Source organism: Budorcas taxicolor, chromosome 21 (genome assembly GCF_023091745.1).
Source record: "Budorcas taxicolor isolate Tak-1 chromosome 21, Takin1.1, whole genome shotgun sequence".
Taxonomy (NCBI): Eukaryota; Metazoa; Chordata; class Mammalia; order Artiodactyla; family Bovidae; genus Budorcas; species Budorcas taxicolor.
This window is the reverse complement of record NC_068930.1, coordinates 7884944-7909787: the sequence shown is the minus strand read 5'-3', so window position 1 is coordinate 7909787 and position 24844 is coordinate 7884944. Positions and strand designations below refer to the sequence as shown.

The 24844-nt window shown below is 52.2% G+C and overlaps 1 protein-coding gene across 1 annotated transcript in view; it reads left to right on the top strand.

The window, feature by feature from the left end:
- The window catches only part of LRRK1 (leucine rich repeat kinase 1), a 134655-nt gene that overhangs the window by 88940 nt on the left and 20871 nt on the right, over nucleotides 1–24844 (top strand). The window contains exons 10-24 of the mRNA XM_052659683.1: nucleotides 34–171; nucleotides 1497–1609; nucleotides 2601–2677; nucleotides 8213–8342; nucleotides 9758–9870; nucleotides 10238–10452; nucleotides 12972–13136; nucleotides 13616–13788; nucleotides 14453–14573; nucleotides 14963–15122; nucleotides 15520–15796; nucleotides 18897–19068; nucleotides 21633–21796; nucleotides 22799–22938; nucleotides 24206–24455. Of these exons, the coding sequence (XP_052515643.1) occupies nucleotides 34–171; nucleotides 1497–1609; nucleotides 2601–2677; nucleotides 8213–8342; nucleotides 9758–9870; nucleotides 10238–10452; nucleotides 12972–13136; nucleotides 13616–13788; nucleotides 14453–14573; nucleotides 14963–15122; nucleotides 15520–15796; nucleotides 18897–19068; nucleotides 21633–21796; nucleotides 22799–22938; nucleotides 24206–24455 (2408 nt within the window). The remainder of the gene's footprint in view (nucleotides 1–33; nucleotides 172–1496; nucleotides 1610–2600; nucleotides 2678–8212; nucleotides 8343–9757; nucleotides 9871–10237; nucleotides 10453–12971; nucleotides 13137–13615; nucleotides 13789–14452; nucleotides 14574–14962; nucleotides 15123–15519; nucleotides 15797–18896; nucleotides 19069–21632; nucleotides 21797–22798; nucleotides 22939–24205; nucleotides 24456–24844) is intronic.

The following is a 24844-nucleotide window of genomic DNA, read 5'->3' as shown; positions in this document are numbered from 1 at the left end:
GCTGATTAATTCTCTTTATTATCATACTTGTAGAAATGTTGCAAAGCATCCAAAAATGCCCTGGAGTTTCTACCAGACAAAATGGCTGTGTTTTGGAAGAACCACCTGAAGGATGTAGACTTCTCAGAAAACGCACTGAAAGAAGTTCCCCTGGGACTTTTCCAGCTTGATGTAAGTCAAGTAATAGCACCTTATTTCTCATTTTCAGCTTTTGTAAGAAAACCACTCCACATTGCAGTTCTATGTACTTCTTCAGAGCTTTTGAGACAAAGAAAAACTAAGTTGAAAGAAAAGTTTAACCGTCAAGATCATGCATGCTAAGTCGCTTCAGTCGTATTTGACTCTGTACGACCCCATAGACGGCAGCCCACCAGGCTCTGCCGTCCCTGGAATTCTCCAGGCAAGAACGCTGGAGTGGGTTGCCATTTCCTTCTCCAATGCATGAAAGTGAAAAGTGAAAGTGAAGTCACTGAGTCGTGTCCAACTCTCAGTGACCCCATGGACTGCAGCCCACCAGGCTCCTCTGTCCATGGGATTTTCCAGGCAAGAGTACTGTAGTGGGATGCCATTGCCTTCTCCGAAGACATGCATGGTTGTGTGCAAAGATTGAGAGGAAATGTGCAAAATGACAACAGCTCTGGGAGGAAGTGGGATGATGGGTTTTTATTTCCAGAATTTTCTTTAATGTTGACAGTAAGCACAGCCCCTTGGACCTTCTGTGGCTCTGTTCCTTCCCGGCTGGCGCATAAGGCTCGGGCGGCACTGCCATTGCGTCCCTGCTCCCTGCCCGGAAGCGGAAGAACTGGAATTGCTGGGCGTGAAATCAGGAAATGCCCTGTACCAGAGCCCTGGCTGTGTGTCCCAGCAGGGCTATTCCCAGACCTGTCTGTCTTTCCTGCTCTGGTGGGAACCTCTGAAAGCAGAGCATGGGTCCTATTCACCGCTTGGTACCCAGTGGGAACCTCTGAAAGCACAGCATGAGGCCTAGTTACCACTTGGTACTCAGAGCCAGGCCTGGGTGGGGAACTCTCCATCACCCTGGAGGAGTCCATGTCAAGCTGGCAGAGGTTCTGTGACCCAGGCAATCACCCTCGGTGTTGCTGCTGCTACCCGACACCTGTCCAGGGTGTCACCTGGGCCAGCCCAGGGAGCCATCACGCTCTGCCCACCGTTCTTGTGCTGGCACTGTGGCCTCCAGGGCCTCAGACTCTTCTGCTATTCCTGGGATGGGTCTACAAGTAATCGTCACTTCTAAGAAGTGTCAATTCATTCCTTTCATTCTGGAATAATTGCCTCGCCTTGATCTGAAGGGAAGGATCTACTAACTGTCCCATTTGCCCTTACTGCTGTGATGTCAGGAGTGTGAAGACTCTGTGAGGCCCCTCACTGTTGGAATCCCTGTGAGAGTGAATTGGTTATAACCGTTTGGTTTCCCTTCTGTTCCCCTACCCCTGTGATATCTGACATCACCTTTGCCCTCTCTCCCTCTGCCCCAGGCCCTCATGTTCTTGAAGCTGCAGGGAAACCAGCTGGTGGCACTCCCACCTCAAGAGAAGTGGGCCTGCAGGCAGCTCAAAACCCTGGATCTCTCCAGAAATCGCTTTGGCAAGTAAGCAGGGGTCTCTGTCCCCGGTGAGCTCTCCAATGTATGTGTGAGCCCAGTCACAGACCTGTGGGATGGCATCCATGCGGGCTCGCTAAACGACCATGGCAAAGTGCTGTTGACCAGGCGGCTGAAATGATAGGCATGGATCTCCCCCAGTTCCGGAAGCTGGAAGCCTGAGAGGGAGGCGGCGGCAGGGTCGGTTTCTCCCGGGGCCTCTCCTCGGCACGCAGACAGCTGACCCCGTGTCCTGACGCGGTCGGTCTCCCCCGTGCCGTCTGTGTCCTGATCGCCTCTTTTGTAAGGACACCAGGCAGACTGGATCCAGGCCCACGTTCATGACCTCATCTTAACTGGATAACCTGCTTAAAGGCCGTGTCTCCAAATACCTCACATTCTCAGATGCTGGGGGTTAGGACTTCAACATGTGAGTGGGCGGGACACAATTCAGCCCAGCGCAATATCCTACAGTTGCCAATCTTTAAAGACTCCTGGAGACTCTCCCTGCATCAGCCTCAGTTGTCCTTCTGTTCAAATTGCCAGTCACTAGCCAATATGTGTAGACTGAATAAAACGTACCCTCCAAGGTCTCCCTAGGAAGACCAGCTTCCTTAGTTCACTGGCTGAGGGCCACCGCTGCGGCATCTCAGTGGGACTTACCCCTCTAGGAGAGCTCCCCCGGTGAAGAGGAAAGCAGCAGCCCCTGGAGTGGGCCTTCCTGCCAGGCTTGCCCTGCCTGAGACGGAAAAGCTCAGAGGTGGAAACCGCCAGTCACCTTCTCTGCTTGTTTTTTTTTTTCCCCCCCCAAAAGACTTGTGAGCACAACTGGTGTAGTTATCAGACAATGGCTGTCCACGCTTACACATCGGCCGCAGGGGCACCAACGCCCTGCCGGGGGTGTTTTCTCCCTTCTTTCTGCGTGCCATTGCATAGTCACAGCCCGAGAAGAAATGTCTTTGCCATGCTTTCCTCAAACCTGGACGTTTCTCCCCTACAGAAACGAAGACATCCTTAAAACAAAGCGCATTTCCTTTTTCACCACCAGAGGCCGCCAGCGTTCGGGGACGGAGGCAGGTGTGTGTGTGGCCACCGGGAGGTGAGACGGCTCGGGGTGGCGGGCCCTGCAGGGAGACGGCTCCGGTGGCCTCTCGCCTGCGGTGCCCGGTGGAATGCCAGAGACGCCCGTGCTTGATTCGGGCTCCTGACTGTGCCCGTGGCTCGTGTCCCACAGATGGCCAATCTTTGTCCCGAAGCCCCCTTTCCTGTTTGCAGCCCAGTAAGTCCAGCAGCTCCCGTGTATGGATGGCCTGCCCTGTGAGAACTGCCTTAGATATCTTGTATGCGTCAGTCTCTCTGTAACCACCACAACATGATGTGGGTTATGATTTTCCATCTTGCCAATGAGGAAATTGAGCCTCCCGGAGTGTCTTCAATTCAGGCTTCCATAGCAAAGCACCACTGACTGGGTGGCTTAACCAAGAGAAATATATTTTCTCTCAGTTTTGGAGGCTGGAAGTCCAAGGTCAGGGTGCACAGTGAGTTTCTGGTGAAGGCCCTCTTCTGGCCTGCAGACAGCTGCCTTCTTGCTCTGTCCTCCTACGGCAGAGAGAGCCCACTGATGTCTTCTTATAAGGACAGTAACACCATCGTGGGGCCACCCTCATGAGCTCATCTAAACTCGGTCACATTCCAAAGACTTCGTCTCCTAATGCCATCGTGCTGGGGGTCAGGGCCCCCACTCACGGGTGTGAGGGGACCCAATTCAGTCTGAGCACAGGGCTAACTGATGTGGGCAGGGACTGTTGAGCGGGAGAGCCAGGCCAGCACCGTGAGCATCGGCCCTGGGCCTGGGGGCAGCACTATCCTTCCTCCACACCGTGGCTTCCTGTGAGGCGCGCGTGGAAACACCATGGTCCTGGGTCCTGCAGGCTGTCCTGGCTGCACTGAGACTGTAGAGGAGCTCGAGGTCTTCCTCCAGGCTCGTCAGGAACAGAACCTTTTCTAGAGGGTTGGGACTGGCCACATGACAAGGCCAGTTCAGCAGAGAACATTTCTAGGAAAAAAGTTCTTTTAGTTCTTCATTTCTGTAAGGTATAGTGAGAGGTGTGGACTTGTCCCTCTCATTCAATCACCAGCCCTCTTTTTTAATCTGAAAGTCAGGAGTTCTAAAGCCATCAACACTCACATATATATCCCTGTGGATACTGTCCAATGGAACCGATATTTAGGTTATTTTAGGTGTAATATAACTTTTTTCTTCAGCTTGATTGATCTATATTGACAACTGCTTTTTAAGTGTAGGTGGTGTCAGGTAGGGAATAAGCAATGCCACAGAGGCCAAGACACATTTACAGGAGGTGAACTAAACAGTCGGCCTACCTGTTGCCCTTTTTTGATGATTATATATGATTGAAAAAAGAATGTATCATAGTGGAACAGAGAAGAGTCCAAAAATAGGAATGTAGTATGACACAAGTGGCATTTCAATTCAGTGGGAAAAAGAATGTCTTATTATTTTAATAAATAGTGCTGATATAACTGCTTGTCCAGCTGAAAGGGAAAACACAGCGCTAGGTGCCCCCCTGACATCAGTTACAAATATCTCCATGCAGATGTCAGCTTGACGCATAAAAGAAAAAAGAAAATAACATTTAAGAGCATAAATATATAATTTGTGTGTAGGCAGATCTTTAAAAGCTAGGTGGGAAATCCAAGAGTAATTTTTTAAAAAGCAAAATCTTTAGCACTGTAAAAAATGGGAAAACTTTGCTCAATAAAAGGCATCGTAAGCAAAGTCATAATGCAAACAGACCAAGAGGAAATATTTGCAGCAAAAATTGTTGCAACATAAACTGGCTTAAGTCCCTAATATACAAAGACGGCTTACAAATTGACTTTTTTTAAAAGTCAGCCCAATAGGCAGAAACTGGGCAATGGATATAAACAGTTCACAGGAAAGGAAGTCCAGATGGCCCAGGAAGAAACAGAAAGGCCTCGAACCTCGCTACTAGGGAAATGCAATTTGGAATTTCATAACTGATCCTTTTCAAAACAAAGAGCCTTAGGACTTTGGAAATTGAGTCCAGACCTGAGGATTTCACTTGGAAGGAAGGAACAGCAAGCATTTTTTGTCTCATGGAAGCCCAAACAGGCTGACAGGCAGGAGAAGGGCTGCTGGTGGACCTCAGCTGCACTCCCACTGCGGCAGGCCAAGCCTAGGGGGTTGGAGTGGACTAGAAGGGTGTCTCTAGTCCAGAAAGGCAAACCATGCCGGCGCCATAGGAGGTGGGCCAGCACTCCCTGGGGGACCAGCCGCTTTTTCATGAAACCGCCAGAGTGCAAGACCAGAGGCACACAGGGCCCAGCGGGGCAGAAACACGCACCGTGCCCTGAAAAGTGGCCCCGCGGTGGCCAGGAGGGGCGTGGCTGGAGTGGGAGAGGACCCACCCCTCCGGAGGCTCCCTGGCAGGGGTGGGAGTGCTGAGCTGTCTGCACGCAACAAGAGCCCTGTGATTTTGTCAATTTTATCTAGAGAGTTAAGGCCCGTGCCTGGGTGAAAGGGAGAGACGCGTTTCCTAGGAGGGTTGTTCTCTCGGGCTGTTGACCTGGCGTTAAGGCATCATCTCTACTTGTTTGCAGATGGATAGAAAACTCCAAGTAGATTTATGTACATTCAAGTAGTCACATTGGCGCAGTGGTCTTGTCCAAAAATAATTTGGATGGCCATTTTTACAGTAAAATTCATACCAGCTGAGTCATAAATAATGTATGAATAAGTAATTACAGTTCATAAATACCTCAAGCTGTGCTCTCTGCCCAGCCCGGTTTGCAGGGTTTCCATTCTGGGCCAAGAGGTCTGTGACAGGTGTTGTCTCTGTTTAGAGGACAAGTCCCTTATTCCATCTGTCTGTTTCTTAAAGAGGCTTCTTAAACACCAAGGTGAAACTAAATATGGAAACTACAGAGGCCATGTGTTCAGAACGTGTTCTCTGGGAAGAAAGTGGGTCTTTCTTGAAGTTTTTTTTCCATGCAAATTAGGGCAGGGTGAAGTTGATCATTCTTTTTCATTTTAAAAAAAACAACATTTTTTGAACATTTTTCTTATAGAACAAGGATTAGTACAAAGCTGTCCTTAAGAGTCTGTTGCACATTTATTTCTGTAGAGGCCACTGTGTTGAGTCCCATTCATGTGTTACTAGCTGGGCAAATTATCTAGGCGCCAATATCAGTATCCTGTTATCGTCTCTCCCAGAACATTCTCTGATGCCAGGTTACCCTGTTACCATTGAGACTGCATCTACATGTGTGAAGAAAAGCCAGAGTTAAGGGAGGAGCTGTGATCCAGGGCGGAGGCAGCGTTTCAGCCCCACAAAAGAATTCTAGCTTCTCTATCTTGTGTGTCTGGCAGAGACCTGGCTGAGAGGGCTTTGAGGCAGTTGTTTTATCTTGAATTTGAGCTGAAAGGGATCCTCAGGGGGGTGCTCACCTGCCCCCATTCTCCCTGCCTCAGGAGAGAGGAGAAGGCGCTTCAGAGATTCTGTTGCAATCTGACCCTCTGATTCCTATCAGTTTCCAAGCTTTCCCCACATTCTTTCTCAACTCACACACTCTGGTGCGGTAGAAACAGCAAATTTGATGTAATTTTAATAGGAACCTCAAAACCAGCATAATTACTGAAATCACTTAAATGTACTAGAGAGTGGACTTGTTCCTCGGAAGCATAAAAACCAAGTCCACGTTATTATTTTTTCAGTTAACTGGCTTTTTTTCAATTGAAGAAGTAATATATGCATTAATATATGGTAAACAAAATTTCTGAACTGCACCCAAGGGTGTGGAGTGGATATTCAGTCTTCCAGTGTTACCAAACCGAACACGGGTCCACTCACCCGTGTCCAGTAAAGACCATGTAGCTACACTGGGTCGTGGTGAAGGCAAGTGTGTTTATTGCAGGTGCTTGTCTAGGCAAGCCGGAGAAGGCAATGGCACCCCACTCCAGTACTCTTGCCTGGGAAATCCCATGGATGGAGGAGCCTGGTGGGCTGCAGTCCATGGTGTTGCTAAGAGTCAGACACGACTGAGCAACTTCACTTTGACTTTTCACTTTCATGCATTGGAGAAGGAAATGGCAACCCACTCCAGTGTTCTTGCCTGGAGAATCCCAGGGACGGGGGAGCCTGGTGGGCTGCTGTCTCTGGGGTCGCATAGAGTCGGACACGACTGAAGCGACTTAGTAGTAGTAGTAGTAGTAGTCTAGGCAAGCAAGCTGTCCAGGCAGCTAGTGCTCACCGGCTTGAACTCCTCAAAGGCTTTCAGGGAAAGGTTTCTAAAGACAGGGTGAGGGAGGGGGATTGTGGGGGTGGGAGCAGCTTGCGGACATTCACCTGACTGATTGGTGGTGAGGCAGTCGGGAGTCAGCGTCAACTTTCTGGTTCTGAGCGGTCTGGGGTCTATGTGCTTGTGGACAGCACACAGTTAACTGCTTCCACCTGACTGGGGTCTCAGACTCTGCAAAACAGCTCAAAATATTCATGGCTCAGAATATTCTCTATAGCCCTTGAGGAGGAACTAAAGCTCCTTGACTTGTTTAATGGATGAATTATTATTTTGGCTTGCTTGGCTGTTTTCCTTTCTTTCTGTACTTTCTCAGCTTCTCTGATGAAAAGTACTCTCTGGAGCTGGGGAAGCCTAGAAGGCCCCAGTTTTTCTACAGACAAGACATGAGCAGAGGACGTGTGGTTGGGGAGGGCTGTTCTGGGAAAGCCCCATAGGGTCCTGCTCAGTTAGTTACACCAGTGACCTCCTTCTCCAGAGAGAACTACAGAACTTCACGTGTCTGTGGTAGCAATTGCATTTGTGTCTGACGTGCACTATAACACATAACATGTAATGTGTATATTTGTAGTTTATATGCACATGCTGATAACAACATGTAACATGTATACATATTAATGTGCATGTGTGGTATATGTATGTGGTAATGTGCATGTGTGGTAATGTGCATGCATATAACATATGTGCGTGCACATAACTTCATGTAACAAAAGTAAGCATGTAGGCATGTGTGTTGTGTGCACATGCACATACCATCATATAGCATGCATAATTATACACACATGCGTATAACATATCTAAGTGCATGGGGGGCTACTGTTTCCCATGTCTGCACACGTTTTATGGTACACAAATTTAGGCTTTTAGATACCTGCTTCCACACCTTGCTTTTTTGATTTACCAGTATCTCTTGTGTATCTCTTCATACCCATACATGTAGACCCACCCTGTGCTTTGTAATAATTGCATAGAATCCCATTATTCATTTAACTAACTCCTTGTGGGTGGATATACAAGCTGTCTTCTACCTTTGTTACTGCAAACTGTGCCACTGAGTGTCCTTGTTCTCACATCTTTGCCACACATGCTAGGATGTCCGTAGGACCGTTTCCTAGAATTGGAATCCCTGGGTCGGTGAGATGAGCATCTCATTCTGATAGATTTGTCAAAATACCCTCTAGAGGTTGTACCAGTGTATGCACCCACCTGGCCTCCATGCTGTCATGGCCCAGAATTATCCTCCAATGTACAGTCTGCTTTGCCATCTCTTCGCAGTGTGTGTACTCGAATTTCCCGCCTTCCTAAGTGAGTCTTTGGAAGTCCTTTGTCTGAACGACAACCACCTGGATGCAGTCCCGCCCTCAGTTTGCCTACTGAAGAGCTTATCAGAACTCTACTTGGGGAAGTAAGTACATAGCCAGCGCTGCTGCACCGGCCCTCAGCCCAGGAAGCAGAATGTCCTTGTGTGAACCATCCAAGGACATGGGAGCCAGGGAGACATTATCTACATACCAAGAAGCAGCAGTTGGATTTTCAGAGCCAGACTTAGTCAAAGAGGTAGGGGAGGGGGAGGTAGGGGTAGCTATGCAAGGATGTTTTCCTTGCTATTTCACTCATTTACAATGAAAGAGCGGCTCAATCATCCATCCTTTCATTCACTGAGTATCTACTGACAAATGGTGCCGAAGGATTCAGACAGTGTGCAAAATAATTCGGGCCACATTGCCTTGTCTAGAAGAGGTAGTAATCATCTTTATGATAGTGTAATTAATCGAAGAGATGGGGAAGTTGGGGGAGGGGACCCTGTTCTAAGCCATCGGGATTTGCAGAAGACAGCTGCCATTGTGCCACTGGCTTCCCAGGGAAAAAGGCTTTGGAAAACCATGCGTGTTCAGTTGCACAGTCTGATTCTTTGCGGCTCCATGGACTGTAGCCTGCCAGGTTCCTCTGTCCATGGAGTTTTCTAGGCAAGAATACTGGAGTGGCTTGCCTTTTCCTGCTCCAGGGGATCTTCCCAACCCAGGAATTGAACCTGCGTTTCTTGCATCTCCTGCATTGGCAGGCAGGTTCTTTACCACTGGGGCCACTTGGAAAGGCTTTGGAATTAGTATTTAAATGAAACACTTGCAATCAGGGCCCAAGATATTTGGTTTGGGGTACAGATTGTCAGTGGCCCCCACAGGCCCTGGAGGCCGACAGGCTGCTGTGTGTGTGTGTTCTCCCGCGGGGTGTGTGTGTGTTCTCCCGTGGTGTGTGTGTGTTCTCCCGCGGGGTGCGTGTGTGTTCTCCCGTGATGTGTGTGTGTGTGTGTTCTCCACGGTGTGTGTGTGTTCTCCCGCAGGGTGTGTGTGTGTGTTCTCCCGCGGTGTGTGTGTGTTCTCCCGCGGGATGTGTGTGTGTGTGTGTTCTCCCGCGATGTCTGTATGTGTGTTTTCCCATGGGGTGTGTGTGTTCTCCCGCGGGGTGTGTGTGTGTGTTCTCCCGCGGGGTGTGTGTGTTCTCCCGTGGGATGTGTGTGTGTGTGTGCTCCCGCGATGTCTGTATGTGTGTTTTCCCATGGGGTGTGTGTGTGTGTTTTCCCACGGGGTGTGCGTGTTCTCCCACAGTGTGTGTGTGTTCTCCCATGGTGTGTGTGTTCTCCTGTGGGATGTGTGTGTGTTCTCCCGCGGGGTGCGTGTGTGTTCTCCTGCGGTGTGTGTATATTCTCCTGTGGTGTGTGTGTGTTCTCCCGTGATGTGTGTGTGTGTTCTCCCGCGATGTGTGTGTGTTTTCTCCCGCGATGTGTGTGTGTTTTCTCCCATGGTGTGTGTATGCCCTCAGCAATCCTAGCCTCCGAGAGCTCCCTCCTGAGCTGGGGCAGCTGGGCAACCTCTGGCAGTTGGACATTGAAGACCTGAATATCAGCAACGTGCCTGCAGAAATCAGAAAAGAAGGTAGGGCTTCCTCGGCATTGCAAGCCCCCCTCCCAGGGAAAGATGCTCAAGTCTAGTTGCTAAGGACCTGGAGTAGACACTCCTGGGGACCCATGGAGCCTCCCTCCAGCTCCCATGTTTGGGAAGATGCTGCCAAGTTCTCTGGAACTAGGATGCTGTCTTTAGAGCCCTGACTTTTAGATTTCACTTTTGGGGTGAATTGTATCACACCTTCTCTCCATAAACCCAAAAGTCTTCTCAGTTCATCCCATTAGAATATACAGAAGGTGTTCCTTCAGACAGGACGTTGTTTCTCAAGAACTGTCAGTGTGTTCCCTGCTCTGTGTCAGCAGCAGCATCTCCTTTGCCCTGCTGTGGTTTTGCACAGGCCCCAAAGCGATGCTGTCTTACCTGCGTGCTCAGCTGCGGAAAGCAGAGAAGTGCAAGCAGTTGAAGATGATCATCGTGGGTCCGCCGCGTCAGGGCAAGTCCACCCTCCTGGAGATCTTACAGACGGGGAGGGCCCCCCAGGTGGTACACAGCGAGGCCACCATCAGGACCACCAAGTGGGAGCTGCAGAGGCCGGCTGGCTCGAGAGCCAAGGTCAAGGATGATCGGCGTGCAGAGCCCCTGTGGGAGGGAGGGCGTGCCCAGGGCCCCTGCTTCCTCTTCTCCAGAGAGCCCAGGACTTTCTCTGCCTAGTGTCTGAGTCCCAGGATATTTGCAAGAGTCATCATGTACTGTTTCAAACCAGCTCCAAGGACAGTGAATCATTTCTTAAATGTCCTTGTATTTTTTCTCTTATAGCTGAGCTGAGGTTCCAGGCCAGTGGTTCCAGGCCTGGCTGACGGTTAGACTTTTTGATGAGCTTTTAAAGACCACAGTGCCCAGGTCTCATCAGCTCTAACCCCAAGGACTGTGATTCAGATGGCCTGGGACAGGGCCCTTCCCCATGGCGGAGAATGAACTACTGCTATAGGAGTGAGACACACCAGTACCTACCCCTAGCAGGAAGGCTGAGAAGGCAGCCCCAGAATGAAGGCCCTGTCCTCACTGACACCCACTTTCACCCCAAGTTCTGAAAAGTCCAGTTTCTAAGCCCTATTTTAAATGAGTCCTTCGATGAACCTGTTAATCATCCTGTTTTCCATTCAGTATGAGACAGATGAAAGTGAGAATTCTCTTACACTTGAATCAGAGAAGGGAGCCTGTTTTCTCCCAGCCCAAGGGATGGGCATGTGCCAGTGATGCCTCCCTTACCTGTTGCTGTGTTTGTGGTATACACGTGGCCACAGAGGGACACAGGTGCAAGGAGGTTATTTGTGGAAAACTCAGCAGCCTTGAGGCCAGAAGCTGCATGATGTTCCCCATGGCCTGGAAACCAATTTTGTTGCAGAGTCTTTCATACAAAATCACTTGGCAAGTCAAGGAAATCCAATTTGAGTCATTAGGCATTTAAGCTGAATGTCTATTTTGTTATAACTTAAAAAATCTCTTTCATTGGAAGATAATTGCTCTACAGTGTTTTGGTTTCTGCCATACAACGTGAATCAGTCATAACTGTGTGTGTGTGTATATATATATTTATATATATCCCCTCCCACTTGAGCCTCCCTCCACCACCCATCTAGGCCACATAGAATACTAGGTTGGGCTCCTTGTGTTATGGAAAGTCCTCAAAAATCTAGCAATAAAACTACCATGAAAAGTGAAAGTGAAGGTCGCTAAGTCGTGTCCAACTCTTTGCGACCCTATGGACTATACAGTCCATGGAATTCTCCAGGCCAGAATACTTTCCCTTCTCTAGGGGATCTTCCCAACCCAGGGATCGAACCCAGGTCTTCCACACTGCAGGCAGATTCTTCCACATTGCAGGCTGAGCCATGAGGGAAGCCCATGCCAGCAGTCCCAATACTGGGCATATACCCTGAGAAAACCACAATTCAAAAAGATAACATATACCCCAAAGCTCACTGCAGCACTGCTTACAATAGCCAGTAAAGCAACTTAGATGTCCATCAACAGATGAATGGATGAAGAACTTGTGCCACGTATACAGGCTGGAATATTACTCGGCCATGAAAGGAATGAATCTGAGTTGGTTGTAGTGAGGTGGGTGAATGTAGATACGGACTCGGAAGCTAGTTCTCTAGAGTGGAGATCTGCCCACTAGGGCCAGAACAGTCGAATAATTAACTCCAGCACTGCCCCCTTCCCCAGAAAACCCCAGAAGTGAACCTAGGTAACGCATGTCCAGAGGTTTTTGAAAGTAACCAGAATCTCTGGATTCTCTCCTACCTTTTTAAGCTGTTCTTCCAGCTGTTTTTTCCAGCTGTTCTTCAGCAAATAGCTGTCTGAGGTTTGAGGAGTGACCCCCACCCCTTCCTTTCTGCCATCATTCACGTTTCTGCCTGCCCTTTTCACGAAAGGACAGCCACCTGATCTTGTGAATGCTCAGCTCTGTAACTCTCTGTGTGGCCGGGCCTTCAGCCAGCTTAGAACAGCTGTCCATTTTCATCTTTTTACCGAAAAAGCCGGTCAGCACACTGTTTTGGAGGCCAAGCTGCATCATGGTGGGAATGATTCTTTGCCTCCAAGAAGCGCAGCTCTGGCCCGACTCTGACCTCATAGCGCGATAGAGAAACCGCCGTTCACACAGCCTTCCCCGGAAGCCCCGCAGCGGACCTGCTAGCGTGCTCAGGGCCCTCTGCCGCCACCCTCGGGGGTGCAGTCCCGCGGCCCGTCTGCGTGGCCTTGCCCACGCTCAAACGGAGCGTCAGTCTTGCTGTGAGCACTGCCGTCAGCCTCAGGCTCCTCTGACAGGCGTCCCCTCACCTCCCTCACCTGAAACGGGTGCAGACAGCGCCCTCCTGCGCTCCACAGACAGCCCCGCCCGAGGGAGCCAGCCGTCCAGCGCCCACCGCTCGGGGCTGCTGGACCCCCTTCTGTCCCTCAGACGGCTGATCCCTGAGACGCACAGCAGAGCGGGCGGTGCTTTTCCACGGCTGCGCCTTTTCCAGACCCCCGTGTGCGACGTGCTGCGGGATCAGTTCTCTCAGTGGCACTGGCTAACGCCCTGGTTGCTAAAGTGTCTCCCTGTCGCTGCCCTGTTGCTCAAGTAGGTTGAGTCTGTGGAGTTCACCGTCTGGGACATCGGCGGCCCCGCCAGCATGGCCACGGTCAACCAGTGCTTCTTCACGGACAAGGCCCTGTACGTGGTGGTCTGGAACCTGGCTCTGGGGGAGGAGGCCGTGGCCAGCCTTCAGTTCTGGCTGCTCAACATCGAGGTGAGGGGCCCCTGCCCTCCAGCCTTCAGTCCTCAGGACGTCTCAGGGGTGGGGTGGGGGCACAGAAGATGGGTAGGGAGACCCCGGGTGCACTTGGCTGCAGTGTCACGGAGGCTGCAGGAGCACAGATTGCGTGAAACGCAGCCTTCTGTCCCTCCTCCGCTACACGGTTGGCGGTGCCCTTGTCCTTGCTGCTTCCTTGGGTGTAAGAGCCCGCATCTTGGACCCAGGAGGGGAACAGGGCTCTCCTGCAGTGGAAAGGTGCTGTGGGCCAGCAGGTGGGGTGCAGTCTGAAGGAATCAGAGGTAGAAACCCCAGGGAGGAGTCGAGGGCCCTCACACACCCCCGGCGTGCGGCAGGCCCTCGAGGTTTACAGAGAGGAGTTCCGGGGGGCCAGCTGAGGGTCGTGGGCATCCAGGGTTGACACACCCGCCGCCCAGGGGACTGTTCCCGTCCTCAGCCCAGACTCTCCCTTGCAGGCCAAGGCCCCAAACGCCGTGGTGCTGGTGGTGGGAACACACCTGGACTTAATTGAAACCAAATTCCGCGTGGAGAGGATCGCCACTCTGCGCGCCTACGTGCTGGCCCTCTGCCGCTCGCCCTCTGGGTCCAGGGCCACCGGCTTCCCTGACATCACGTGTAAACACCTGCAGTGAGTGTCCTACGGCATCCTGTGCACCCAGCCTCTCGGGGCTGTGGCTGGCCCGCCCCTTGCTGTCCGTCTCTCCAGAGACAGCTGCTCTGCCCACAGGGGGCTCCTGAGGGGGGTCTTTGCTCCTCTGGAGCCCCGTCTGGGGTGAAGTGTGGCAGCTGTGGCCTGAGGAAGGTGAGGTGCTGCCCAAGGACCTGCAGGACAGGGCCTGGAGATGCTGTCTGAACTGCCCGTCTGGGTCTCCCTGCTGCCAGGCTCGGCACTGTGCGCGCGGCCCCAGTGGCACCAGCAGACAGGAGCTCACACACCACCCAGCACACTGTTGGTCGCTGGGCAAGAACAGCCCCCAGGCGTGGCCCTGGGCCGCCTGCTGGGTCCGAGTGGTCTCAAGGGCTGGGATGGGCAAGGGTGCCACGGGGCGGGGTGCGGCGGGGGTGGGCGGTGACAGGGCACACTGGAAAGACTGACTGAGGCACCACACCGTGGTCCCCCAGCACTGCGCCCTGCACTGCGTCAGGCCTCAGTAAGTCTCCGTGCCTGTCTGTCATGAGCTTTCTCAACTTGCCAGTATTTAGGATGGAACCTTTGGGAAAACAGAGACCCTGAAGTGCTGGTCAGAGACGGGGGTGTGGTGAGTGGGCACGCTTCATTTTTGTACCCACAGCGAACTCTCCTGTAAGAGCCTGGAAGGTCAGGAAGGGCTGCGGCAGCTCATTTTCCAGGTCACGTGCAACATGAAGGACGTGGGCAGCACCATCGGCTGTCAGCGACTTGCAGGGAGGCTGGTGAGTACTCGTCATCCCCTGGAAGCGGGGACGCTGGTGGGTTCCCTCATCCCCTGGAAGTGGAGAGGCTGGTGGGTACCCCCCATCCCCTGGAAGTGGGGAGGCTGGTGGGTACCCCTTATCCCCAGGAAGCAGGAGGCTGGTGGGTACCCCTCACCCCCTGGAAGCCAGAAGGGCCCGCTTTCTGCCTGTTGGGGTCCTCACCTCCCTCTCCCCGCTGCCCTGAGGCACATTGCTGTGCATGCTGTGGGTTGGGCCCTGAGGCACCTGTGTGAGTGGTTTCTAGGGGAAGGTGGGGGGCCGTGGCAGAGACAGCCCGCCTGCCTGGTGCTCAGGAAGCTGGCGGGAGGCCCCGAGCCTGAGGGCCCAGGCTTGCCCTCCCGCCCCAGATCCCCAGGAGCTACTTGAGTCTCCAGGAGGCCGTGCTGGCGGAGCAGCAGCGCCGCAGCCTGAGCGACGACGTGCAGTACCTGACCGACCGGCAGCTGGAGCAGCTGGTGGACCAGATGCCCGGCAGCGACATCCGAGACTATGAGGATCTGCAGTCCGGTGGGCAGGCAGCGAGGGCGGGCCGGGCAGGCGGGTCGCGAGGGCTCAGCTGAGTGCCAGCAGGCACAGCCATGGGCGGGGTCCTGGGGAGGGGCACCCAGACTTTTCACTGCTCTGTGCACAGCTGCAAATAATGGCAAAGACTTCAGCTATCGATTTGGGGTGGCAAATCCATTTTAACGCGTAAGCAGATTTGCACAGATGGAATGCATGAATTATGGAGGTCAGTACGTTGGTTTCTTGAGAACCTGTGAGGAGGCAGCTGACTGCTGCAAAGGGCCCCCTGTGTTGGGAGCTTCCTAAGAAGAATCTGTGGCCTGGCGCCCCTAGGAGGAGGTCACCCAGAGCCCCTTCTGCCCTTTGTTTGACGCTGCCCCCTTCTCCCCTCCCCGGGCAGCCATCAGCTTCCTCATCGAAACGGGCTCCCTGCTGCACTTCCCGGACACCAGCCACGGCCTGAGGAACCTCTACTTCCTTGACCCCATCTGGCTGTCCGAGTGTCTGCAGAGGATCTTCAACATCAAGGGCTCTCGGTCGGTGGCCAAGAACGGGGTGATCAGGGCCGAGGACCTTCGGCTGCTGCTGGTTGGCACGGGCTTCACCAAGCAGACAGAAGAGCAGTACTTCCAGTTCCTGGCCAAATTTGAGATCGCCCTGCCCGTGGCCAACGACAGGTGAGGCGACGGACTGGGCCGAGCCGGCTGCTCCCCGCAGGAGGGAACTAGGGCCAGGGCCCCTGGTGGCCCAACAAGGTTTCCAAGGATGGGCCCTCACAGCGGCTGCCTGCCTGGGCTTGGGCAGGGTGGTTGGGCTCAGCTGGTCCCAGCTGGCTGCTCCTACCTGTGCCTTGGGTGTCTCTGTTCAGGGGGTTCAAAGAAACCCATTTATTGGAAAGGCGTAGGAAAACATGTAAGCATGGCAATGGCCTTAAAAGTAGCTTTGGGGAGTTCATGCTTTGAGCGGTTGATTGGTTATTTGATGAATAAAAATGGAATAGGCACAAAAGTGTGCATGCCAACTATCCAGCCCAGTTTCAAAATGCAGGGAGGGCAGGGACTCGAGGGGCATGTGGGTTCAATCTAACCGCACTCTGGCTTGGTTCTCAGGGCCTCCTTTCTCTACTTCAGTTTCAGCTGTTTCCTGGGTCTGATGCTGATGTTGGCCATGAGGCAGTGGCCAGGATGCCAAATCCCCAGACCCTTTTGATGCCTGTCATAGAACACAGCACCACCCGGCCCCTTAACCCCAGAGCTCTGGGGGAACACCCTCTGGACTCTCAGGGGGCTGGTCTGGCCACTCTGTGGCCAGCCGAACAATTCCATCAGCACAGATTCTGGGTCTCTTGGGAGCCAACTCCAGGCCGTCTCTTCCTGAGCTCCCACCCATGTTTCCACTTGGTCTAATGACTATGGGAGGGGCCTCAGTCCTTCCTGCTTCAGCCCCATGGGGACCAAGAGTGAATCCTAAAAAGAGAAACCCCAAAGAGGAATTCAGAATCCACATGACCCCTCCCGTCCTGGCCCAGGTGTGTCCTTGACTTTGGCCCCTGGTAAAGCAGCCTGTGAGTTTACAGCATTGCCGGAATTTGACAGTTTTCTGATTATTTTATCAACAGGTTAGAGGAATGCGGAAATACTCTCACTCTGTAAAAGCAACTGCCTCTTTTTTTCCTCATATGTAAAATAGAAATAATACTATCACCTACTAGTATTATAGTCAATGTGAGGATGAAATCAGAGAGTACGTGTGAACTATGAAACGTATCTCCTGCACCTTTGAGCTTCAGGGACATCCAGGATTATCAGTGCTGTTATTGTTACTATCTTTGCGTTAAGTACTCATAGTCAGTGGTGTCTCATTCCATCTAAAGTCAGGAGTGTCTGAGCACTATACCTACCTCTAAGTGTAGATATAATGGGTCCCTTGTACCCCAGAGACAAGGAGTTTCAGCTCGTTGCACCATAAGCTTTTATATGATCAACAAAAACAAAGGCATTTGCTGCTCCTTTTAAGCGTGGCTTTCAACCTGCAGTCCCTAGGAAAACCTTCAGGGCCTTTCTAAACCTCTCTCTACACTTTCGAGTGTTTGTACTTCTTCCAGGCGGGGATGCACTGGCTCTCAGCACTCAGGGAAGGCTCCGGCCCAACTGCTAAGACAGCCTCAGGGACGTATCATGGACTGGCTCCGCCGTAGTGCAAACCCCGTGCAGTGCCCAGGTCTTCATGGCTTTCTAGTCGGCAGGCACGTGAAGAACTCCCCTCTTAGTTCCCCGAGCCCACGCCTTTGGCAGCCCTGCCCTGTTAGTGGTCGCTCTCAAGCCAGTGCCAGTGGTTTCGCCCAGGGCTCTGCTCACGTTGAGAGGGGCTTCCTTTGCCCATCAGTTTAAACCTCTTCACTTGCCATTCTGGCTTTTAAGTCATCCATACCTTCAAAAATATTGAACACCTGCTGTGTATGCCGCGTGCTGGGGCACCTGGGTACAGAGTGTGCCCCCTCCCTCAGGGCACGCCGGCCACATGGAAAGAATTGGGAAGTCCCAGGGCACAGCCACGGAGGGGGTCCCATGTGCCCAAGCTGAGCATGGCATAGGCAGAAGAAGCAGGCTAGATCTCACTGGGCATTGACAAGGGCCTCCTGTTTGAGGTCAGAGAGATAAAGAAGGACTTCTCAGAACTGAAAGGCATGTGCCAGAGAATTCCTGGCTGTGGAGAGAGACACTCCAGCTGGGGTCGTTGACAAGTTCCTTTGGGCCAAGACCAATAATGGCTGAAAAGGACCAAAACGTCACCATCTGTCCCCTTGGACCTCACCTACACAGCCACTGTCCGTTCTTCTCTAACCCTGCAAGGCTGGCATCCCCACTCTTCTGCCATCAAGGAAGCAAAATGGCAATGAGATTGGGCCGTGTGCTGAAGACACCCTGGGTACTCCACCCCCAGGCTGTCTTTGAATTTTCCTTCCATAGTGTTTTCAGGGGTTCCTTTCAGAAAGTCCTAAAAACATTTTATAGGACCTAAACTAATGGAATTTTAAAGGATTAGGAGAACTGAAGGCAAGCCTTTAAGGACACACCCAAGGCTCTGCCCAAGGCTATCTTAGCTCCTCCAGGACACACAGAAGATGCTGGTTTTCAGGGAATTATTGGAGGGACCTCCCTCGTTTCAGCTTATTAAAAGTGATCACAGTCATGAACAGCTCACTGACACTGCAATTCAGTCCTTTTATGAGTAAGACTGCTCTTATAAAACATCATTCTTTTGCACAAAGAGCCTCATTCGAAATTTCAAGGTAATTGTTTTATCTCAACTGGCCAAGAACAATAAATAGCTTCTAAGGCCAAAGACATTTCTCTGACCCCCGATATCTTGTCCTTGGGACTGTGCAGCTGTATTTGTTTTTCCTTCACCATCCGAAGTTAATTTTAAGTAACTCCCCAATCGCAACCCGGTTTACAGAGAACCAACTGTGCTTTGTTGTGTCTGTGTTTATGACCACAGATGTTTTCACGTCTTCCCTCGCCGTGTTCTAGTCTCTATCTTAGAGACTTCGACAAACTGATTCGCTATGCCTATCTTCGTTTTCTCTTGGAGTATTTATGCTCACCATATAAACTGCCCCCTCTTTCTAAAAATGGTTCCCAAGACCCTGGGAGGAAGGCATCGGGCAACCTGAGCTGTTTAAGCAGATCCCGCCCCAGGCCAGACTGTCTGCAGGGGTGAGAGCCCCACAGCAGAGCTCAGGCCTTGGTTCAGCAGCCCCCTTTGGTGTTTCAGCTATCTCCTGCCGCATCTGCTTCCATCCAAACCCGGCCTGGACACCCACGGCATGCGGCACCCCACAGCCAACACCATTCAGAGAGTGTTTAAGATGAGCTTCGTTCCGGTTGGCTTCTGGCAGAGATTTATAGCACGGATGCTGATCAGCTTGGCTGAGATGGACCTCCAGGTAGTTGCGTTTTCTGCATAGGCCCCTATTTGCTTGCAGGCCAAGCCCCTGCGGCTATGCCCTGGTGGGAGTGGGGGGAGGGAGACACCCTTTGCTGGAGGAGCCTGACTGAAGACCCTTTCCTGCAGCAGAACTGCTGGCTTAGGGTCCGGACACTGGTACAGCGTGGCTGCCTCCTCTCCTGTGGGCCACAGACCCACTTGAGTCATTCTGTGAACGCCAAATCAGCACCTAGCTGGCTTGGACAGACTATCCCATGAGGAGCAGTGGTTTCAGTCTTACCAACGTCCACATTCCCTGGCTCTGTGGCTGTGGACCGGGACTCAGAGTCTGCTTATCCAGACACTGACCTTGAATATGCTGCCGCTCTGGGATAATGCCCAGAAGAACCATGGTTTTGCCATTCAGCCTGTGACTGAACTCCCCTGGGGAGCTCTTAATAGACACAGACCAACAAGTCAGAATCTGTGGGTATGGCACACAGGGATCATATTTTTTAAAGCTCTCCAGGTGATTGATTTCACTGTCCAGTCAAGCTTGAGAAACACTGGCATAGAACTTTAACTTGGCTTGGGAGGAGTAAAGACCTAATGGAAGGAGTTCTTTTCTGCGGGTTCACCTGGGGTTGTTGGAGGAGGGCTTGGCTCTCAGTCAATGTTCATTTCATGCAGGACAATAATATAGAAGTGGTAGTTGGCTAGAGCAGTAGTTCTCAAAGTGGGGTTCCTGGGCCGGCAGAATCAGCCTCACTTGGGAACTTGTTAGAAGTACAGATGCTCAGAGTGAATCTATACTGAAAGTCCCTCAGTCATGTCCGACTCTTTGCGACCCCATGAACTATAGCCCTCCAGGGTCCTCTGTCCATGGAATTCTCCAGGCCAGAATACTGGAGTGGGTAGCCTTTCCCTTCTCCAGGGGATCTTCTCAATCCAGGGATTGAACCCAAGTCTCCCACATGGCGGGTGGATTCTTTACCAGCTGAGCCACAAGGAAAGCCCAGGAATACTGGAGTGGGTAGGCTTTCCCTTCTCCAGTGGATCTTCCCGACCCAGGAATTGAACCAGGATCTCCTGCATTGTGGGTGGATTCTTTAGCAACTGAGCTCTCAGGGTAGCCCTCAGCCCTGCTCCAAACCCCTGCCTTAGAAGCACTAGTATAGAACTAATGGCTCTGTTTCTCAGCTTTCCAGAGAATTCCAACCTACTTCGCCTTGTGAGAACCCTTGACATAAGCCAGAATTGTTGAATAATGGACAGTAAACTCAGTATGAGTTTGCCTTTGACATGTTCGAGTTATAAGGCCCTTATGGAATTAAACTTCCTGCCTGTTAAATAGAGATATTCTTTGATCTTCCCATTTTACTGAAATGTTCAAAAGTAAGTGCAAGAGCCTAAAAGTACCAAAACCTCTCACAGCTTGTTAGCAGGAGGGAGTCTTGTGAGCAACCCAGTTGGGTGCACTGACAGGCGGAACGAGTGGGCGCAGGGCAGGCTCTCCCAGTGTTCCCGCTCAGTCACCCTCCCTCCCTTTGAACTCTGCTTCCTGCTGTGTTCTAAGTGGGGGGTCACACACACCCCCGCCCCCCTGCCGAGCTCGGCCTCGTGTGAGGCCTGAGCTCCCAAGGGGGCTCAGTGGCTGGCCAGGTGGGCGCCCTTCACAGCAGCATCCCTCACTCAGAATTAGGAAAAGAAGCTTTGCTGGAATTCAGTCTCAGAAGTAATCAAAGGTATGCAGATTCAAGCATGGATAATATACTACTTTTCACCTGTCAAACTAGCAGAGAGCTGACAGCCACCCCCGCAATCAGGTCATGGTGAGTGGACATACAGCTTAGCCACCCTGGAAGCGATTCCTCACTAGGAATCCAGAGCCTGAAGACATTCAAGCCCTTTGACCCAGTAATCCTACCACCATAAATCTGAACTATAGCAGTCATTTGAAATCAGAGAAAGCTCTGTGCTTTTTTCATGTTCATTGGGCTTATCCGGAAGAGCAAAAGACTAGAACCAATCTAAAAGTCCAAACAAGAGAATGACTCAACAAATTACTTAATAAAATATTGAGATTTAGAAAAATGAATTTTATGAGTTTCTAATCAGACAGGAAAAGCAATTTTTAAAAGTACACACAATTAGAAATTTAGAAATGCCAGGTTACAAAATATGGCCTCAGCTGTTTTATAAACATTACAGATAGATAGGAAAAAACCTAGAATAAGATACACCAAAATTTTCATGACCTGTGTGTTAAACTGGTATTTTATTTTCTCTCATATTTCTCTGTATTTTCCACATTTTCTAAGGTAACCTTTTGCTTGTAAAATCAGGGAGGGAAAAGAAAGGCCTATTTTTGGTGTTTTAGGGAAAATGTGTTCCCAGAGTATCCTGGAGGCTCCTTCAGATGATGTAGCATTTTGTTTGGCAGCAAGATAAGGGTGCGGCGGGTGGGGGGCGGGAAGACGGGCGGTGTCCTTTGTCCAGATGGGGCCAGACGGGCCTCCTCGCAGCTCTGCCCAGGGCCAGCACAGAGCCCAGAATACTCAAGCAGGGTCTTTTCTCTTGCAGCTGTTTGAAAACAGGAAGAATACTAAGAGCAGGCACAGGAGAGTCACCATTTATAGTTTTACAGGAAACCAGAGAAATCGTTGCAGCACATTCAGAGTGAGGAGGAACCAGACCATCTATTGGCAGGAGGGGCTCCTGGTCACTTTTGATGGGGGCTACCTCAGGTAGGTGCATGAGGGGCTCACCTGACTGGACCCCCATGGCACGCTGGGAACGGCCCCTGGAGGAGCCGCCACTGGACACCTGTCCGCTTGGCGCGCAGAGCCCTGTTCCCAAGGGCAGCGCATCATGGAAGCTCGCTGGAAGTAGAAAGGCCCACTAGCAAACATCCGAGAGGGTCGCTGTCTCCTCACGCCTCTTCCTCTCTTCTGACAGGACAGGAAAGGACAGGGAGGGTGTGGGGACCAAGCCTGGTGGGAGGACAGTGGGCAGGCAGCCCCCGAGCCCAGGGTTGGAGCACCCAGCACCCTGGTCACTGAAGGGGCTCCTTGGGGCCTCGCAGCTGTCCCACGCACCTCCACCTTGTCCTAAGAGAGGGCGCCCCAGGGGAAGACACTGGTCCCCAGACCACATCTCGTGATACCTAACAGTATGTTTTTCATATTATCTTTTTTTCTTTTTTGGTGGTGGGGATGAGAGAGAAGGAGAGAAAAAGTTGGCTCAACAGGTTAATAACTGATTTTTAATCAGGTTTAATTTGATATACACAAGATTATTTCATACTTTAAGTGAGATTTTCAAAATATTTGTCAGCTCTGTGAGAAGAATGGGGGCGAGGGGAAAGTGACTGACTATTGTGAGGGTTTGATTTGGGCCACGCTTGGCGCCTGGGGTTTTCAGGTAACTTTCCCACTTAAAGCACACAGTTATCACTTGGTGGACGAAAGCCCTGTGGCTCAGATGGGAAACCCTTCCCCAGGGTCACATCTAAGGCCCAGAGCTCAGCCTGAGCACGCCTTATGGCAAGGTCCTTGCGTCCACCTCACCATTTGGGGGCAGCAGGGGGACAAGGCAGGGCCATGCACACAAGTACATGGACTCAGGACCTCCTCACCCCCGGGGGAGCGGTCTCCTGGGAGTTGTACCCTCACCCTGGAGGCAGAGAGCTTATCCCAGGGCCCTTGACAGCCAATTGCAATGGACCTCTTTTGGTTTCTGGGTTGCAGTGTGGAATCCTCAGATGTGAACTGGAAAAAGAAAAAAAGTGGAGGAATAAAAATCATGTGCCAATCAGAAATAAGGGACTTCTCGGCAATGGCTTTTATCACAGACCATGTCAATTCCTTGATCGATCAGTGGTTTCCCGGTAAGAAAGCATTCTTGAACCAGGCCTTGGCTCATGGTAGTACTTCTTTATAAATTGGGGTGGGGCCCATTTGGAGAACAGAAATCCCGCTGGGATTCAGCCCGAGGAAACCAGAGGGCCCCTAGCAGCCCTTTGGTGGAGCTCTGAGCCCTGGGGGTCCAGCTGCAGGCATAGCTGGGGGTGCCATATGTGAGATGGGGACCTGGAGGCGGTACTTGGGCCCTGGCGCCACAGCGTATAGGAAAAATGCCCCGGGTACCATACGTGGTCTAGGAGGACCATCGATAGGCGCTTCACATGGTCTTATTTACGTGGTGAGGACAAAGCTGCTGAGATCCAGAGGGGAGCCCGAAACCGCCCTTGTGCAGGGGTGGGGAGGAAGGCACCAGAAACACCTGCCAAGAGCCCCCAGTCTCCTTCCATGCCTACCCCAAACCCCCAAGTCCCAGCAGTGATCAGCCACCCACGTAGCCCTTTCCAGCCCCTTTGATCAGTTTCCTCACTGACAGTCCACCCAAAGAAAATACTTTTTGAAGTAGAGCCATTGAGGTCCTCTGTTTGTTTTGTTACTGAACTGGAGACAAGCCCACTGCGGGGTATCCCGCACGGAGGAGGCCGTTTGAGCAAAACCAGGCCATTTCTTCCCTGTGAGTGCTGGAAGGTTAGAGACGGAGAGAGCGGAGAGCGGGTCTGAGATCTGAGCACCCCCTCTGGTCTGCTGGTCCAGTCCTCTGGCCTCCTGAGCTGGCTTCCCAGGAGAGCATCAGAGCAAACAAGAGACAAGGCTGGGCATGCTCTGGACGCCAGGGTCTGGTGTCCTTTGCGTGTTGACAGGAAAGGTGACCTACAAGGAGAAAAGGCATAGAAAGGGGCCTAAGAGAAGGTAATTTTAAGAACAGCTCCTTACTGACTGTGGCTTGGTCATTTGAGTGTGGCATAGCTCAGACCCTGCCTGCAGTGTCCTGCACAGGGATCCCCAAACTCTCAGCACCTCCTCGGCCAGCTAGCTCAGGGTCTGCACCCCTTGGCGACTGTCCAGGGCATCCCCGGCCCCTCCCTTGTGAGTGTCTTTTAGGATTGAGGATAGTGCCCTCCAAAAAGGAACCAGAGTGTGACAGTCACATTTCAGCCTCTCCTGGGGGTTCAGGCCGGGGAAGGCAGACCCCCTCTTGTGAAAGGCCCACCCAGCCCGGGGATGCAGGTGCTTCTCAGGGGCCTGCTTGCAGCTGCCTTCAGCTGAGCTGACGCCCGCTCTGTCCCCGTTTAGCCCTGACAGCCACGGAAAGTGACGGGACCCCGCTGATGGAGCAGTATGTGCCCTGCCCAGTCTGCGAGGCCTCCTGGGCTCAGCACAGCAACCCCAGCGAGAGGTCAGAGGACGTGCAGTACTTCGACATGGAGGACTGCGTGCTGACAGCCACCGAGCAGGACTTCATCTCCTGCCCCAGGCACCCTGACCTCCCGGTGCCTCTCCAGGAGCTGGTCCCCGAGCTGTTCATGACGGACTTCCCAGCCAGGTAGGCCTCGACGCTGACGCACAGACCTTCTGCTTCCCAGCCAGCCCCGGGTGGCATCTAGGTTCCTGGCCTAGGCGGCCTAAAGGGAGCCAGGCTGTCCCTCTGTTTGTGAGGCACACAGGCCCAGCCAGCAGGCAGACCACTTGGAGGGCAAAGTCACCTTGGGGGCCCCACCGCATCTCACCCTCACGTTAGCTGGCACTCTTTCCCGTTGAGCTGGCCCTCCTCTCTGACTCCTACTTTGCCGCCAGATCAAGGAATAGAAGACAGAGATCCATTAGTGTCCAAGAAGGAAGTGCTCCCGGACCTACACCTCCTTTTCCTTTCTTGGCCTATGATGACTCCTTACTGCTGCTCTGGTGCTGAGCATTTAGATCCCCTGAATCTGT